The sequence below is a fragment of the Jaculus jaculus genome, chromosome 10 (assembly GCF_020740685.1).
Source record: "Jaculus jaculus isolate mJacJac1 chromosome 10, mJacJac1.mat.Y.cur, whole genome shotgun sequence".
NCBI classification, from domain to species: Eukaryota; Metazoa; Chordata; class Mammalia; order Rodentia; family Dipodidae; genus Jaculus; species Jaculus jaculus.
Window position 1 is genome coordinate 113554798 of NC_059111.1, and position 18127 is coordinate 113572924.

The 18127-nt window shown below is 51.4% G+C and overlaps 1 protein-coding gene across 1 annotated transcript; it reads right to left on the bottom strand.

Annotated features, from left to right (window-relative positions):
* Positions 1–440: 440 nt before the first annotated feature.
* On the bottom strand, positions 441–17447 carry Htr5a (5-hydroxytryptamine receptor 5A). Its single transcript, XM_004669561.2, has 2 exons — positions 16147–17447; positions 441–3351 (listed from the first exon to the last, which is right to left on the bottom strand). The coding sequence occupies exons 1-2, from the start codon at positions 16885–16887 to the stop codon at positions 3019–3021; spliced, it is 1074 nt and encodes a 357-aa protein (XP_004669618.2). The 5' UTR covers positions 16888–17447; the 3' UTR covers positions 441–3018.
* Positions 17448–18127: the final 680 nt, after the last annotated feature.

Sequence of the window (18127 nt, forward strand, 5' to 3'; positions counted from 1 at the left end):
TAAGGACCCCAGTTCAAGGCTTGGTTCCCCAGGTCCCACGTTAGCCAGATGCACAAGGGGGCGCATGCGTCTGGAGTTCGTTTGCAGAGGCTGGAAGCCCTGGCGTGCCCATTCTCTCTCTCTCCCTCTATCTGTCTTTGTCTCTGTGTCTGTCGCTCTCAAATAAATTAAAAATTAAAAAAAAAATCAAAAAAAAATCCGACATTCTCTGGCCTCCACATGCACAAGCCCTGACACATAGACACATATATACACGACACACACGCACACACACACACAAAGAAAACAAAGAAATCTTCTCAAATATCCTATTTGGAAATTCTAATTGATATAATTTATTATGTACAATATAATACAGGTATATTTTGTCTTATAAATCAGAGAGTATTATAATATACAGTTTTTAATTTATGCATCCAAACGATTAGGGACACAGAAGACAACAGGGAACTTTCTTGCTCAGGATCTTTTGAGAATATGGCCAAGAATTTTTATTTAAATTGAGATGATAAGAGTGAAGTCACCATGTAGTGTTAGAAACATGGTGGAGTTCAGAATCCTTTGGGGTGGTGTCAATGAAATAAAATAACTAGTGTGAGTGTTTATCACAGAACTCCATGGCCACTCACCAGTAGCTGCTAAGGGGGAACAGAGGAGAACCGATCACGAGCAGATTTGGCCTTGTTCCTCAAACTTGTCACACGAAGGGCTCCTGACTGAAGGGAGAAGACAGTGCAGGCCTGTCAGCGTTCACATCATCACGACTGGGGGAGGGGCTCATGAGGCCCCCTCCCCCCTTGGGAGCTATATTGGCAGCTCGTGGTCACTGGGTTTCTTCAGTGGTGGGGCCACTGATACGTCACCCATGCTCCAGCAAATCACACCCACCCGTGCTCCCAGCAGCCTTGCTTAACTCAGCAGTCACACACACATGACAGGACAGCGGAGATTATTTGGGAAAGGAAGGGTACGTAGGAGAGGGAGAGGAATAAAGGAAGGTAATAAGGGGTAAATATGAGCAACATATTATATACATGTATGTATAAACTGTCATAAAAATTAAAAGAAAAAGGTACAGTAGTTACGGGTTAGAATATTTTTCAAGCATTGTTTTCACAGGATTCAAAACTCAAAAATAAAAAAAAATCCTCTGCTAATCTCTCCGTCGTGGTCAAGGTGAAAGCCCTTAGTCAAATAATGACCAAAACCATGTCACACAGGACAGCTACAGATGTGCGAACTCTTCCTTCCTGGAGACAAGGTCTCCCGCTCCCTTCCCATCCTGGCTCAGACTGAGCCCCTGTGGTAGCAGGTGTGACCATTCCCAAGCAGTACGGCAGGAGAGGGGTCCCAGGATAGTGGAGAGCGTCGCCTTTATTAAAGTCAAAGTCAAAACTCTGAGGGTGAAGTAGTCTGCTTCTAGGCAGCCGAGGGGTGACTGACGATCTCTGCAGTAAGCTGATCGCCTCCCACTCTGAGGGCCAGCAATGGCTCTTCCATAGTTGTAAAAAGCATCCCCATTGCAGATCACTGTGTTTTAAAGTATTGATGATTTTGCTTGTTTTAGGATTTTTCTGGAGACCAGCATCCCGAGATGCTGTCATAATTCCTCCGGTCCCAAGGTTCCTGGGGATGAAACAGATCATCCTCACTTCTTGGGAGAAGTCTGCACATGGTTCTGGAAGATGATCAGCTGCTCTTTCCTCAAATTCTTCGACAATAGTTCTCAAAGCTCTGTAGTTTTACCTCTGGAGGTGTGGGTGCACCCAGGGTTTTCTATGATCGTAAAAACACCGTGGGTCATTGAATCATCTTGCCTCACCAGTGACACTGCCCATTTGACCAAGGCTACATACATCTGGCCCTGTGCCTTTCTCATGACTTACCAGTCTTGTCTCCTAGTCAGCGTTCACACAGCAGCCAAACAGCAGTTACCAAATAACTGGTGTTGCAGTCAGGTGCCCATGGGGTGCCTTTGTCTGCCGATGAAGCTTCATGGCTGTCACTGACCTCTGCTTTCATGATCCAAGCACAAAGCTTTGCTCCCAGAAACATCGGAAGGAATTTCAAACCCATAAAACTTATAGCAAATAAACAAGTTGACATAGTCTATGAAATTACTTTTCTATATTTGCAAACGGCTCCTTCCAAATGGAAGGAGGGTTCATTTAGCCCACTCCAAGTGTGGGGCTGACTTTGGGAGTAAACTAGCTAGCTGGAATGCTTGCCTCTCATACTGCTGCAAATATGTAGTTTCCAGGAGCAAAATTCTTAAAGCCAGGAGTCACTATTCTCACAGGTGGGGCTGTGAACTTGTTCAGAACAATATTTTGTGTTCAAACATTAGGAAGCACCTATCAGGAATGGGCCACTTACATCCCACATGTGTAGATGGCAACATCATGTCACATGTCAATAGGCTAGACACCCCGCTTGGCCCTATGTTATAAGACAGGGTACACTATGAAAATGAAGGCTACCCTAGATGTTTTGGGGGTGTCTCATTATGTAACTCAGATTGGCCTTGAACCTGCTATGTGGCTCTGGCTGGCTTCAAACTCGCCATCCTCCTGCCTCCGCGTCCCCAGAGCTTGGATTCCAGGTGGGCAGCAGGTGCCATGCCCGACACTAAGTCTTATAGTTCTCTCGCCCTCTCTCCACCTGCCTGCATAGTTTCACCCTGTCCATACACCTCTCGCCTGCCTTGTTGGGCTTCTCTGGGACAAGGCGATGGCCACGCTGTAGTGGAGTTGAGGAAGGAACGGACACTTAGACCAAGCCTGTGGCTGCTGGTGCCGTGAGGGGGAGAAGACAACTTGGCACCTGAGCCCCAGGGCGTCTGGTGAAGACGTTGTCTCGCCCCCAATCACAGAAGCGTGGTGAGCTGAGCCCTGGGATGAGCGAGGAGCCCTTGCAGGATAGATCTGTCGGCACGGCCGCTGGGCGGGCTGTGCCAGCTCGTGAGACTGGATGGTCCTCTGAGCTGCGGGAGGAGCTCCATCTCAGCCCGGCCTCTCCTCAATGCTGCCTGGAAAAGAAGTTCTTGAAGGCGCTGCTGTAGTTCTTGTTGAAGGCCGTGTAGATGAGGGGGTTGAAGAAAGAGTTGGAGTAGCCGAGCCAGAGGAAAATGCTCTCCCACACGGCAGGGATGTCCCAGGAGCAGAGGGGACTGACAAGCTCAGTGACGAAGAAGGGGATCCAGCAGAGAACGAACACCCCGATGAGGATGCCCACCATGAGGGCCGCTCTCTGCTCCTTCTGCTCCCGCCACGTGTCCCCTTCGGTCTGGAAAGTGACGGTGGCATGACGGACCGTGAACACCATCTGGGGCTGAGGTACCGTGTCCTTCACCTGCGAAGCACAAACAGACACTCCGTGAGGAGCCGGCTCTCCACTCCTGCCAGGCGTAGGCCAGGCTGAACCCAGATATGGATGGACCTGAACCCCACATAGCCCCTCCAAGGGGAAGTGCTGGATCTGGAGCAGGAGCCAGACAGACTATGGGCTCTAGAAATGACAAGCAAATGCTCCTGGCCAGGGAGTTACAGGTCAGGAAGTTAATGCTCCTGTTTTGCTAAGTGGACACGATATGTCCATCAAATTGTCCTCTAAATGTCTTTAACACCCACAGATAAGTGCTGCCATCAGCTTGGGTCAGAGAAGCAACTTTTAAAAACATGTATTTATTTGCTTAAGCATATGAGAGAGAGACAGATAGAAAAAGAGAGAATGGGTGCCCCAGGGCCTCCAGCCACTGCAAATAAATCCCAGACTCATGCATCACATTGTGCACCAGCTTTATGTGTGTCCTGGGAATCAAACCTGAGTCCTTTGGCTTTAGAGGCAAGGGCTGAGTATTCTCTCCAGTCGAAGAAGCAACTTTTATTTTTTTGAGGTAGCGTCTCACTCTAGCCCAGGCTGACCTGGAATTCACTATGGAGTCTCAGGGCGGCCTCGAACTCACGGTGATCCTTCTACTTCAGCCTCCTGAGTGCTTGGATTAAAGGCATGTGCCACCATGCCCAGCTTCCCAAGAAGCAACTTTTTTTCTTTTTTTTTTATTAAAATATTTTTTGTTCATTTTTTATTTATTTGAGAGTGACAGACACAGGGAGAAAGACAGATAGAGGGAGAGAGAGAGGATGGGCGCGCCAGGGCTTCCAGCCACTGCAAATGAACTCCAGACGCGTGCGCCCCTTGTGCATCTGGCTAACGTGGGACCTGGGGAACCGAGCCTCGAACAGGGGTCCTTAGGCTTCATAGGCAAGCGCTTAACCGCTAAGCCATCTCTCCAGCCCAGAAGCAACTTTTCGCAGTGAGCAGTGGTTAACTACAGAGACTCCTAACTGGTCCAAGTGCTGGGAATGAGGGATGGCCGAGTGTGAGGCCACATATACAGAACGAATCGGTAGCGCCCCCAGGCTCAGAACAGAGGGTGGGAAGATGCGTGAGTATACACACATGTAGGTGAGGAAGAATGCCATCTGTGGAGCACCCCTGATCTCACAGCACTTGTAATTGCTGGCACAGGACCTGCACAAGATCAAGCCTGCCAAAATCCTGCTGTGGAGGGAAGACCCGAGGGCCTCGCCCTCCCTGAGTCCTGAGAGGCGGATAGCAGTAGCTAAAGGGCAGCGACGCTCATGAGCCCCACCTTCACCTAGTTACTGCAAGGAGAGCAAGAGGGCTCTTCAGTCTGCGGCCCCTGGTAAGGAGCCATGTTCCTGTAAACAGCCCTTCGCCTAGCACTCTCTGGGCACCACTAATCAAATTCATTTAGTCACAGGCTAGAGAGATGGCTTAGCAGTTAAGGCATGTGCCTGTGAAGCCAAAGGACCTCCATTCGATTCTCCAGGACCCACGTAAACCAGACATACAAGGTGGCGCATGTATTATGAATTCATTTGCAGTGGCTGGAAGCGCTGGTGGGCCCATTCTCTCTCTCTCTGTCTCTCTCTTTCTGTAACTCTTTGCCTCTCTCAAATAAATAAATAAAAATTAAAAAATATTTTTAAGAAATTCACTTCTTCATGAAAGAAGATAAAAAGAAAGAAAGGAAGGAAGGAAGGAAGGAAGGAAGGAAGAAAGAAAGAAAGAAAGAGGGCAAGAAAGAAACAGAAAAAGTCATGAAAGTAAAGGGGGGACTGGTTGGGAAGAGGGAGCCGAGAACATGAAAATGTCATGAATCCCATTGTTACGGACAATCAATACATGCTAATTAAATGCATATGTATATTAAAAATATTTTATTCTTATTTATTTGAGAGAGAGAAAGAAAGAGAAAGGGAGTGAGAGAGAGAGAGAGTGCATGCATGCCCGCCTGGGCCTCCAACCATTGCAAATGAACTCCAGACGCATGCACCACCTTGTGCATCTGGCTTATGTGGGTCCTGGGGAGTCAAACAGAAGTCCTTTGGCTTGCAAGCAAGCACCTTTACCAGTAAGCCATCTCTCCGGCCCCTGTATATATGTATATTTTTAAAAGCAAGATAATGGCATGGCTGCCTGAATCTTGGAGAAGGGAGGGAAGCAGGAGCACACAGACAGAGTGAGGCGCGGGGGCTGCTGGTGTCTGCTCAGCAGAGGGGATGGCAGAACAAAGCAGGTCAGGGAGCGTGGGGATTGGGGGTAAAGTGTGCATGACAGGTGTGCCTTAGTTCATGAGGGGTTACCTCTTAATAAGCTCATTGAGAACTGAAAATACCATGTTGAAAATGCATTTACCGCATCTGCCCTGCCACACGTGCCACCCAGCCACAGCTCACTTGTAGAGGGTGACTCCCCTCTGCTGAGCCGAGGGCCACTGGAAGGTGCAGCTCGCGGGCCTGCCCAGTGTCGTCAGAGAGGACCTGCCGAAAATTATAGCTGGGGAGGAAAATCAAAATTCAAGACTGGGCTGGAGGGGTGGCTTAGCAGTTAACGCATTTGCCTGCAAAGCCAAAGGACCCAGGTTCAATTCCCCAGGACCCACGTTGGCCAGATGCACAAGGGGTGCAAGTGTCTGGAGTTCGTTTTTAGTCACTAGAAGCCCTGGCATGCCCATTCTGTCTCTCTCTCTTTCTCCCTCCCTCTCTCTCCCCACTTTCCCTGTCAAACAAATAAATAAAAATAAAATAAAATATTTAAAAAAAATTCAAAAGTGCGCTTTCTACTAAACGTGTGTTCCCTTCACTCCATGGTGAGTCAAAGCCCAAGTCAGGGACTGCATCAAAGGTGGTGTGGTTGGATAGTCTGCTTGGTGTCACAGATACAGAGAAAACAGAGGAGAACCAGGATCCAACAGGCCCGACCTGGCTCAGGGGACGCAGCAGAAGAGAGGGCGGAAAGATTGTCAGAGTCACACAGTGCATAGGAATATCCTTAGGCCCAGTCCCCCAATACCCCACAGGGGCTGAATGAGGCCTTCATGACCCCACAGTGAAGACCATAACCCCTAACTATGAAGGAAGTTTGTTTGTCTTTGCATGTGTATGCATGTTCATGTGTATGGGGTGCATGCACATGTGTGTGGGGTGTATGTACACATGTGTGGCGGCCAGGGACACCTGAGGTGTCATCTTCAGAAGCACCATCCACTTCTTTTCCAGAGGGTCTGCATCTCTCGTTGGCCTGGAGCTCACCAATTAGGCTACACTGACTGGCCAAAGGCCCCAGAGACCCACCTGTCTCCACCTCCCCAGGGCTGGGAGCCACCTCACTAGACTTTTACGTTGGTCCTGGGGACGGAACTCAGGTTCTGGTGCAAAGCAAGCACTGTCTCCACAGAGCTCTCTCCTCAGTCCTGAAGAAGTTTTGATGGGTGGATGGACTACATTAGAAAATCAATCCACCTGACCTCACCCTGGACAGCAAAGGGCCCGGCAGCCGTCACTGGTAGGAAAGACGCCCTCAGCATCACTCCTACAGGCTCCGGCATCCCGCGCCCCCACCACCTGTTGAAAGGAGAAGCGCTGGGCTTGTCCTCAAGCAGCATGCATGTGACCTGCTGGGAGCAAGACCGGGCCAGCCATTCTAACCAGCTCAGTCCACCCAGGTGTCCCAAAGCTGCATCTGCCAGGGGAGACACAAGGAACTAGCTTATCTGACCGAGGTGGGAACCGGAACACCATGGCCAGCACTGCGTGGTAACTGTGTGGATCATTAGATGTGTGCAGTCATCTCATTGTCCAGTACTTGGAAATCAGTGAAACGTTGACTGCTATATAACTCAAAAGAAGATGAATTTTAAGGGGAATAGTCCAGAATTATAGCACAAACTAGGATGTAGAAGTTCCACTGCTACCCCCTCCCCCCCGGTCAGAGTCAGAACTACCTGTTTGGACTCATTAAAACATATCTGGGAATGCATTTCAAGTGATTTATTTGTTAAAATGCAAGTATGGTACTTAGCTGAATTTTCAGCAATAAGAAAACAGAAAAACCAAGTAATTTCCCAAGGAAAACTCAATCTCAAAACGACACGAGGGAGAGCACTTTCCCTCGTGTCCAAAGATGGTGATGAAAAAGAATTGTGTCTGGGCTCTTTATTCCTCAGGATGTCTGCTTCCCTCCTGGCACTTTTCATGGCTGACACCGGGCTGCGGGGACACGGGGGGCAGTGGGGTCGCTGACAGTGCCAGGAACACGGGTGTGCTTTGCAGCAGGAATTCTCTGTAGCTTAGTCGCAGAGCTCTGTGTTTCCCAGCAAAGCTTTTGTCTGTCTACTTGTGTTTTTCTTTGTTTTTTATTTTTGGTTTATTTTCATTTATTATTTCAGAGCGACAGATAGGAAGAGGCAGAGACAGAGTGGGGGGGGGGGGAGAGAATGGGCACGCCAGGGCTTCCAGCCATTGCAAACGAACTCCCCCTTGTGCATCTGGCTAACGTGGGTCCTGGGGAATTGAACCTCAAACCGGGGTCCTTAGGCTTCATAGGCAAGCGTTTAACCGCTAAGCCATCTCTCCAGCCCAGTGTTTCTGTTTGTTTTACCTCCATTTTGGGTCCACTTTCACTTCCACACTTGGGTCACTTTCCTGGGCCATCTGTTGTGCTCCATTGCACACCACCTCACTGGTCGGAGCAAGGGGGTTTGAGGGAAGAGCTACCTGGGCGCCTACAGGGTCTAGGTGGTTTGAGAACGTCAGGACTGTCTGCCCACTCTGGCTTCTTTTTTTTTTTTTTTATTTTTAAAATTTTTATTTATTTATTTGAGAGTGACAGACACAGAGAGAAAGACAGAGAGAGGGAGAGAGAGAGAATGGGCGCGCCAGGGCTTCCAGCCTCTGCAAACGAACTCCAGACGCATGTGCCCCCTTGTGCATCTGGCTAACATGGGACCTGGGGAACCGAGCCTTGAACCGGGGTTCTTAGGCTTCACAGGCAAGCGCTTAACCGCTAAGCCATCTCTCCAGCCCCACTCTGGCTTCTTGACCTAAGGGCTCCTCTGTTCTCAGTCCTTGGAAAAGGAACCACTGAGTAGCCCGTCTTAACTACCACTGAATGCGCTCCTTAGCCTGACTCACAGAAAGAGAGGGAATAGGGGCAAGTAAGTGAGCATTTTGGCCAAAAGAAATGCATTTGAAACACATTGCTCACAATTTGAGCCTCACAGAAAGTTCCTAAGTTTGTATTTAACCTCTTCTCTCTCATTTTTCCAAAAATACTGGCCCGTTGATTGCGGGCTCCCCACAAATGGGCTTGTTCTTACCAGGCAGCGCCACCTCCTCATTAATGCCACCCGTAGTCAGCTCGTGCCCATGGCACTGCTGAAGAAGAGGACACAGGCTGTTCCTCGGAAGCGTGTGCTCAGGGGACTTGCAGGATGGACCGGCTATGGCTTGAGCACAAGGTGTGTCACGTGGGCCAGAGAGCGCGCTCAGGATGTTCAAGCCAGAGACGGACTTATGGGCTAGGGGACAGCTGCGGAGATGACAATGAGAACGTTCCCAAGCTGAGGAGAGGCTCAGCGGGCAAAGGCTCATGCTCAGGCACGAGGGCCTGCGTGTGGACCCCGGGGCCCGGCGTAAGTCCAGACTCCATGGCAGGGGTCTGCAGTCCCTGCCCTCCTGTGGCAGAATAGGAAGTGGAGACAGAGCAACCTCTAGAAGCCTGGGCCAGCTGGCCTGGTGGGCCCAGCGACAAGACTGGTGTGTCCAGCGGGCAAGACTGCCTCAAGCAAGATAGAGGCTCAGGACCAACAGCCTGAGGCTGTCCTCTCACCTCCACCTGTGAACTTTTACACACACACACACACACACACACACACACACACGTTTTTAAAATGTTACCACAAACTTAGGGAAAGCCTGGCTGTTCTGTAGCTATGGTAACAAAAAGGCCTGTCAGTTGTTGAGAGCTCTTAAACTCATCAAGGACACTGCGGTTCTGGGAATGCACACTTACAAACCGGCCAGTCCCCATCCTGCCCTCCCCGCTGACAGCCAGCCAGCCAATCAGCATCATACCTCACCTGCAGCCAGCCAATCAGGTCAGAATCAAGCGGGCATCTGCCCAAGTACCCAGTCGGCAAGTGATGTCAGCTCCCTGCTCCTCTGAGCGACCTCCAGCCCCCCTGGTCTCCCCAGAGCTGAGCCACCCCCGCCTCTGCCCCTGGGTGGCTGAGTGACACGGAGGCTTTCTCTTACTGCCCAGGCCATAAAATCAGCTTCTCTTTTTGTCTCAGCCTCGGTTTTACGCCCCTCAGCAGAGAATCCACCCTAGCATTGCAGCATCAGGACACGCTACTGGCACCCCAACTCCACGTGGATTCTGGCTGGACCTGTGGGGTCTTGCTAATCAAGGTTATTTTGTTATCCTAGGTTTGTAACCAAGGCGCCCGTGCACCGCGTCACTACAGGGAGGTCGTTATGTCACGTCACTAGAGCTCTGATTAGGACACTTACCATTAGGGAACCGGTTAGTCCTTTGCTCAAGGCTGTGGCCCTCGACAGCCCACACAATCCACTGGAGCTTGTCTTGATTTTCCTGTGGTTTGTCTGTATGTTCAAAACCCGCATAAGGCATTCATTCATCCTGAAATGCATTTTCCTGACTACCACGAAAGGACTCATTTTCCAAGGCACAGGATCAGCTCAGGATGCTTCCAATCCAATGCCAGTCAGGCTGGGGATTAGCTCTGGTGTGAGGACCAACTTGTGAAAACGCGGCTGACCAACACTCGGCTTTGGGAAAAGCCTTGCCAAACTGAGGAGAGCCTCCTGTGCTGTTGATTTGTGAAAACGTGCCGCTGTGGCCAGCTTCTTTTCTAGAGCCATGACAGTTGCTTAGGATGTGAAATGTCTCTCACATGCTCACCTGTTTGGACACCTGGTCCCCAGTTAGTGATCCGTGGTTTTGGAGGTTGTGGCGCCTGTAGGAGGTGGGTCATGGGGGTGGCCCCGTTTATGGTGCCATTGTCTATTTCCTCATCTACGAAGCTGTAAGAAGCAGCAGCCACATGTTCCTGCCACCACTATCCCCTCCCCGCCACGAGGGGTCACAGTCCTTGAAATCACGAGCCACATGGCATCTGTGCAGCGTCGTGTCACGGTGACGAGACAGTAACTAACACAAGCAGTATGTGTGGTCACCTCGTAGCCAAGCTGCTTGTTTGTGAACTTGAGACTGCTTCTGTGCACAGCTTGTTCACAGCCTCAGAGGCAGCTTCCGGGCTCTCACAGGCGCCACCTCTCCTGCAGGGACTTACTTTCTGTCCCCTGATGTCCCTGACATTATCACCCTAACTCCCACACTGTTCTTCACAAATGCCCTCCATTCTGTGGCTTCCTTCTCCACATAATGAAGACAAACCACAATCAATAAATTAACATTGTTAAGAGGCGCTAGGACAATTAGGAGACCAGCAAGCAGTCAACAGTCAGCTTCCGTAACTGACGCCCAGAGGCCTCGCGGTGAAATTCTCTGTCTCAAAGGTGTTGTCACCCTCCCAAGCCTGTCCCCTCTGTCTCCGTCTCTGACAACTTTGTCTGCCTGCCTAAATGAGTTGTTCTTTCTTCAAGGTTTGTTCTGAGAAACACTCACATATCGTAAAGTTGTCACACATAAAGTCAGCTCTATAAGATGTAAAGTTGAGGCTGGGAAGACAGCTCAGCAGTTAAAGTTGCTTGCAAAGTCTGCCATCCCTCCGCCATGGTTTAATCACCCAACCCACAAAAAGCCAGATGCACAAAGTAACACGTGAATCTGGAGTTCGTTTGCAGTGGCAGGAGGCCCTGGCACATTCTCTCTCTCCCTCTCTCTTTTTCATAAACAAATAAAATATTTAAAGTAAGTAAGTTATCTGAAAGGTAAATTGGTTTGCAATAGGTTTGTTTGGCGGGGGCTGCTCTTCCAAGGTAGGGTCTCTCTATAGCCCAGGCTGACCTGGAACTCACCCAGTTGCCTCAGGCTGGTGTTGAACTTAAAGTGTTCCTCCTACCTCAGCCTCCCTAAAAGCTGAAATTAAAGGTTTGCAATAAAGGCAAAGATTTTTATTTGTTTTTGCATTGTTCGCTTGGTTGGTTTTTTGAGGTAGAATCTTGCTCTAGCTCAGGCTGACCTGGAATTCACTGTGTATTCTCAGAGTGGCCTCAAACTCAAAGCAATCTTCCTACCTCTGCCTCTCAAGTGCTGGGATTAAAGGCAGGTGCTGCCATGCCCAGCCAAGGATTTTGTTTTTATGTGGGTTGGGGGGGGGGCGGGTCTTGTGTAACCCCAGCTAACCCAAAACACATTATATAGCCAACTTCTGATTCTTCCACATCCTCCTCCCGAGTCCCGGAATTACAGGTGTGCACACACCGCCTTGTCCACTTTATGTGGTACTGGGGATCAAACCCAGAGCTTTGCACCTGTCAGCAAACCCTGCCAACTGGACGATGTTCCCAGCCTAACACATACTTCTTAAATGGACAAAATCATGTGAAGCAACGTTCAATCTCCCTCTCTCTCTCACTTTCATTTTGGGCTTAGTGCTGGAGATACATGCCAGGGACCTGCACGCTCCAGGCACACGTTCCACCACTGGGTTACACCTCACCCTCAGCACACAAGCACAGCAGCAGATCACAACTTCCTCTCCAGGACACCTGACAACCCAGGTGGAAACCTGGACGGCCCTCAATGACGCCTCTGTAAGCTTTGGCTGAATGAGAAGCAGGAGAGAGAGGACTGAAAACGTAACGCTTCCACGAAGTCTCTGCTCCAGGGATGCATCAGTCCACTCAACAGCCACCAGAGTGAAAGCTAGACAACAGCTGCTCACACAGAGGGCATCAGTCAACATGCTCCTCATTGGCCCAGGCCTTGACTCCCACACCTACTGCGGCTGGTTTCTTGTTGCCGGGACAAAGCGCCAGACCAGAAGCAGCTTATGGAAGGAAAGGCCAGTGCTGAGGGGAGTTTCCATGGCAGCAGAGGAAGCGTGGTAGGAGCAGGAGGCTGGCTCTCATCCTCATGCACCAGTGGCAGAGAGGAAGCAGCAAGCGGGAGCAGCTAGCATGGCAAGTGCCCACCCCAGTGTGACACACCTCCTTCAAGGCTCTGTTGCCCAAAGACCCCCCAGCTGGAGGTAAGCATGAAGCTTATCACAAATGCATGGGGCTTAGGAGGGACACTTTGCATCCAAACCACCACAACACTGCTCATCAGGGCATTTAAGATGATCACACCAGGCTGGAGCAATGTTTCCATGGGGAAAGTGCTCACCACATAAGCATGAAGACTTGAGTTCCATCACCAGGACTCACATAAAATGCCAGGCATAATGACCATGTCATAATCCCAGTGGGGAGGCTGAGACAGGGAATCCCTAGGGATCACTGGCTAGCTTGTCTCAGTGAATTCTGCGTTCATGTGAGAGACTTTGTCTTAAGGAATAAGGTGTAGGGCTGGAGAGATGGTTTAGCAGTTAAGGCACTTGCCTGCAAAGCCTAAGGACCCATGTTCGACTCTCTAAATCCTACGTAAGCCGGATGCACAAAGGTGAGGCAAGCACAAGGTTGCACATGCCCACTAGGTGGTGCAAGTGTCTGGAATTTGATTGCAGTGGCTGAGGCCCTGGCATCTTATTCTCTCTCTCTGTTTTTCTCTTGTGTGCGCTCACTCTTGCTAAAATAAAAATAATAAAAAAGAATCAGAAGTAAAGTAACTAAAGAGGAAAGTTGACATGAACCTCTGGTGTCCGTGTGTATGTGCACCTGCACATGTAAACACATGCATGAGAACATACACGCACGCATACCACAGACAAGCCCCCTACACATGAACACATACATACACACATGCATGCCACAGACAAGTTCACACACACAAACACATGCATGCACACACACATACCACAGACAAGTACACACACACACATGAACACATACATACATTCATACATGCATACCACACACCCCAAAACACACCCACCAAGGTGAATAATCTGCCCTGCTCAGGGTGGTGGAGACTGCCCTGCCAGGACGCTGTCCCTCACTCCTTCAGTCTTGTGAGACATTCGCTTCTCCTTCTGGTTTTTGATTCTGGTCTTTAGTAGTGGTTGGTCTATCCTGTGTCTCTAGTTTCCATCTTTGTGTCTGACACAGCCTAGGGCCGCAGTAAAAGTCAGAATAACACCCGGCAGAGAACAGAGCTCCCGGGAGAAGCGTCATGTTTTCACTAGGTAACACAGTCAGCTGGTGACGGCATCATATTTAGAAGCTTTGACACCCACTGTCAGGAAGCTTGGTTTGTAATTAACTCTTCGACATAGCATAAGGGCAGAAGTAGAGGTGGTCGCATGTTTTATGCAGAGCCCTGGGTCATGTAGAGGCCTTGCAAAGCCAAGGCACCCACTTTCAAAGCAATCAGGCAAAGAGCGGGGCGGGGGGGGGGTAAGGGAGGGAGAGGAACATGTGTGCACATGCATGCGCAGAGATGCCACATGCTTTGCCCCTGCTGTCTTGAGGTGACAGCAGCTTCATCCTTTCACATGAAGCCCTGAGACATAGAACTGTGTGTGCAGCGTGGCTCATGAGCCATGTTTGCCTGGGTGGGCATCTTGGCACTGGAGGCCCCTGAAGGTGGTCAGTCCTCTTGCCCTTGGCTGGGGCCTGGCTGGATGCACAGGAGGAATAGGACAGAGCTCTGGGCACTAGAGGGTCAGTTGTAATATGCTTAGCCATGAGCACTTCTTGATCAGTTTAGAAGTCAAATAGACCAGAGTTCCCAAAATTCAGTCCTGTGGAATTTTGATCCAAGTGGTTTCTTGTTGTGGGGTCCACACCATCCTGCGCTTGTCCCGTAACACCCCGATCTCCATGCACAGGTGCCATAGCAAACCACCCACTGCTCTTAGTGGAGGGAATTCATGCCTGGTACTGAAAAAACTCATCAAAAGCCTATAGTTGGGGCTGGAAGGATAGCTTAGCGGTTAAGGCATTTGCCTGCAAAGCCAAAGGACCCAGGTTCAATTCCCAGGACCCATGTTAGCCAGATGCACAAGGGGGTGCATGAGTCTGGAGTTTGTTTGCAGTGGCTGGAGGCCCTGGTGTGCCCATTCTCTCTCTCTCTCCTCCCTTGTTATCTGTCAAATAAATAAATAAATAAAAATAAAATATTCTTTAAAAAAAGACTATTGTTGGGAAGGTCATAAGCCCTAGGGGGGAAGCTATGACTACTGCTGTTTGGCTAAATGGATATTCTATGCCCAACACATTGCCTTCTAAATATTTAGGTTAAGCACATATGTCGCTCTCACTTTCGGTTAGAGAAGCTTCTCTTTTCAGATAGTGGTGACCATTAAGGAGACTCAAAATTCATTAAAGTGCCGAGAAGTGATGGTTGAGTGCTCCACACTAAATGAAACAACTCTCTCTCACCCTCCACGGCTCAGGGATCGTTGTGGTCTTTAGGGGTAAAGATCATTCTTTATCCTTTTACCTTCTATACCATGCCCATACAATGGACTCAGTACCTAATTAAACTTACTGTGCTGTGTCAGAGCCAGAGGCAGGTCACAGGGGCTGTCAATATCAGATCGAATTTCAGTAGGTGAGTGAGGGCTGCACTGTCCACGCACAGTGGATCACCTTTCCTGTAGGTTCAGAGAAGTGAATCATGGAGGCAGATCATTAAGAGTTAAGGAAAGGCAGGAGAGTTTGGGGGGTGGGGAGGAGAAAGGAGACTTCCTGTGGGACTGGCCACCTTGCACTGAATTCTGGGTGTAGGGAGATTAATTTCCTCCTGCAGGGTTTCTCATGATCAAGAAATCAGACCTTAGCCACTCCTGTGACCTGATGGGGCCCTGGGAACAGACCCAGGAAGTAGCGCCACGAGGAAGCGGACACAGACAACAAAACTCAAGTGCCCAGACTGCAGTAAACAGCACCTTTAATTATACATGGAGGGTGGTAGAGCGACAGCAACCTAGGAGGTTAGGTGGTATGCAAAAGCAGTCGCTGTCATTTGCAAAGGAAGAAATGGCCTGCAATCAAACACAAGCCTGCTGTCGAGATGTGAGCCAAGTCTCCTATCAAGCATCTGTCTACCTTCCTCTGCCTCGCCCCGGCACTCCCATCACCAGTGCAGAAAGCCGAGGGCTTCTCTTATACCTCCCTGTAGCCATCCTGCATCCCAAGACACCAGCTTCTCCCGAAGCTCTTTTTAAAGAACATTTTATTTACTTATTGGAGAGAGTGTGAGAGACTGAGAATGAAAAAGAGAAAGAGAGAGAGAAAGGGGTGGGGGGAGTTCCAGGGCCTCTAAGCACTGCAAACGAACTCCAGATGTCTGAGCCACTTTCTGCACCTGGTTTATCCTGGGTACCAGAGAGTCAAATCTGGACCAGCAGACTTTGCCAGCAAGAGCCCCGAACCACTGAGCAATCTCTCAAGCCCTTCTCCAGAAATTCTAAGGAGTGTGGTTTATCCACAGGTTTTCGGCCAAAGGGGATTCTGACAACATGGCTCAAAGTGCTTATTTCCATGTCAGGAGACCTAGGACATGGGCAGCTCTAAGGTCCCGGAACCTGGAGCAAAGGGAAGCTCTGGTGCCCAGTCCTCCGCTCAGTCCGCCCCTCCCCAAGGCAAACAGTCCCACTTTCTACACCTGGGGGCAGTGTGCTGGGGATGAAGCCTTCACACACACAATAGAGTGCTTTTTTTAAGTGCTCACTGTAGCACCCACCTCCACAACTTCGGGGACGGGGGAGACGCTGTTGGTCTTCCGGGAGCCCAGGCGGAACTTGGAGGCCTTGTAGATCTTCCAATAGACGAAGAGCACCACGCAGAGCGGCAGGTAGAAGGCGCCCACGGTGGAGAAGACGGCGTAGGAGGGTTCGCGGCTGACCTGACACACCTCGCGGCGCTCGGAGTACGTCTCCCCCCAGCCGAAGAGCAGCGGGGCGAGCGAGATGACGGCCGACAGCGCCCAGGTGAGCGCGATCATCACGTTGGAGACGCGCCTGCGGGCGCGGAGCGTGTACTCCAGGTGGCGGGTGATGGACCAGTATCGGTCCAGGGCGATAGCCGTCACGTTCCAGATGCTGGCGGTGCAGCAGAGCACGTCACACGCGATCCACAGCTGGCACAGCCGGCGGCCCAGCTGCCAGCGGCGCCCAGACATCTCGTGCACCAGGCTCAGTGGCATGACCAGCGCGGCCACCAGCACGTCCGAGGTGGCCATAGACGCCACCAGGTTGTGCGGCACGCGGTGGAAGGTGCGCACCCTGAAGATGGTCGCCAGCACCAGCAGGTTCCAGGCGAACGTGGCGGCCACCAAGAAGCCCAGCAGGGTCAGGACTAACACGCCGAAGACCGAGGGCAGGGGCCGGCTGGGGCGCGGGTCTTCTGCGCCCTGGCTAAGGTTGGGCTCCAAAGAAGACGGAGTGGAGAGGGAAAGGGCGGTCAAGTTCGCAGGTGAATCCATCGCTGGCCCAGGACACCCGCCCGGGGCGCGGGCACAATGGTGCTCAGGACTCAAGGCGGCCACCACCGAGCTGGAGCCTGTGAATGTGGCCCCAGGCTCCAGCCAGCGAGCGTCCAGGAGGAAAGGAGAGCTCTGGGCTACCAGCCGCGCAGTCCGGAGTCCTTAGAAGTTAGGAGGGCGGAGAGTCAAGGGATCAAGACTCGCAGCGAGGACTCGCCTGAGCTGTCACTCGCCCGGGGGGGTCCTCACCTCGCCAGAGACCGCTGTTTGGTCGCTCGCAGCGAAGCATCTTCCGGGTCGGCCCGTGGGTACCGGGAGCCGGCTGGTGCGTCAGAGCAGTGGCGGGTCCAGGCGAGCTCCCTGCCCGCCCCTCTCTGGCCGCAGCTCAGTGATGGGGATGCCAAACAGACACCTGCTTTCTGGGTGATCACCTTCCCCCCGGCCCGTTCTCTCCGCACCCTGTCTGGGGCTACAGCTCCCGAGAGGCACCTTGGCGCACCCACCCGGACCTGCCTTATTGAATTGGGGATCCAGCGCTACGTAAGGCGTCAGCTGATAAGGCCTCTCTCCACCCCCGGCTCCGAGCTGCTCGCGCTCTCCTCCCCGCGGGGATCCCAGCGCACCCGCCTGCTCGGCGCTGTCCACGGTGCTGCCGCCTCCCCCGCGCGCCGCGTGGTGCTGTCCACGGTCCTGTCGCTCCCCCTGCAACCGGGGAACCCTCGCTTGGCGCAAGTTGTCCAATGCACTTGCTTGCGTCTCTCCTCTAGCACCCGCGCCACCTCCGGAGGTGGTCTGGAGACCCCGAGCCGTGTCTCGGCTTCCCATGGGTACTGTGCTCTGAGTATAAGTGCCCTAGGGTCTCGAGAGATTGTTCTCCAAAGATTTCAGAACATCATTGCTTCCTGCCTACGCGCCATGCACGGGCCTGCCTTAAAGGTCGTCTTCCTCAGTGGAGAAAAGAGGATGGCCGTTTCTGCCGTTCCCAGAGAAACCTGAGCCATGGAGCGCAGATGCCGCTTTCCTCGGACCAGAACGAGGCTGCGCGGTGTAAACTTGTTCCTGAGAAGGCAACGCTGGATGCACATCCTCACAGAACCCCTGTGTCACTGGAAAAACAGAATTATTGACACCCCGCAGCACACACATAAACAGTCTGCACACAGGCAGGCGTGAAGAAAACATCCAAGGATTCGACCCAGAAGTTCTGGTTTTGATGTCAGTGCTGGAGTTGGGCCCGAGG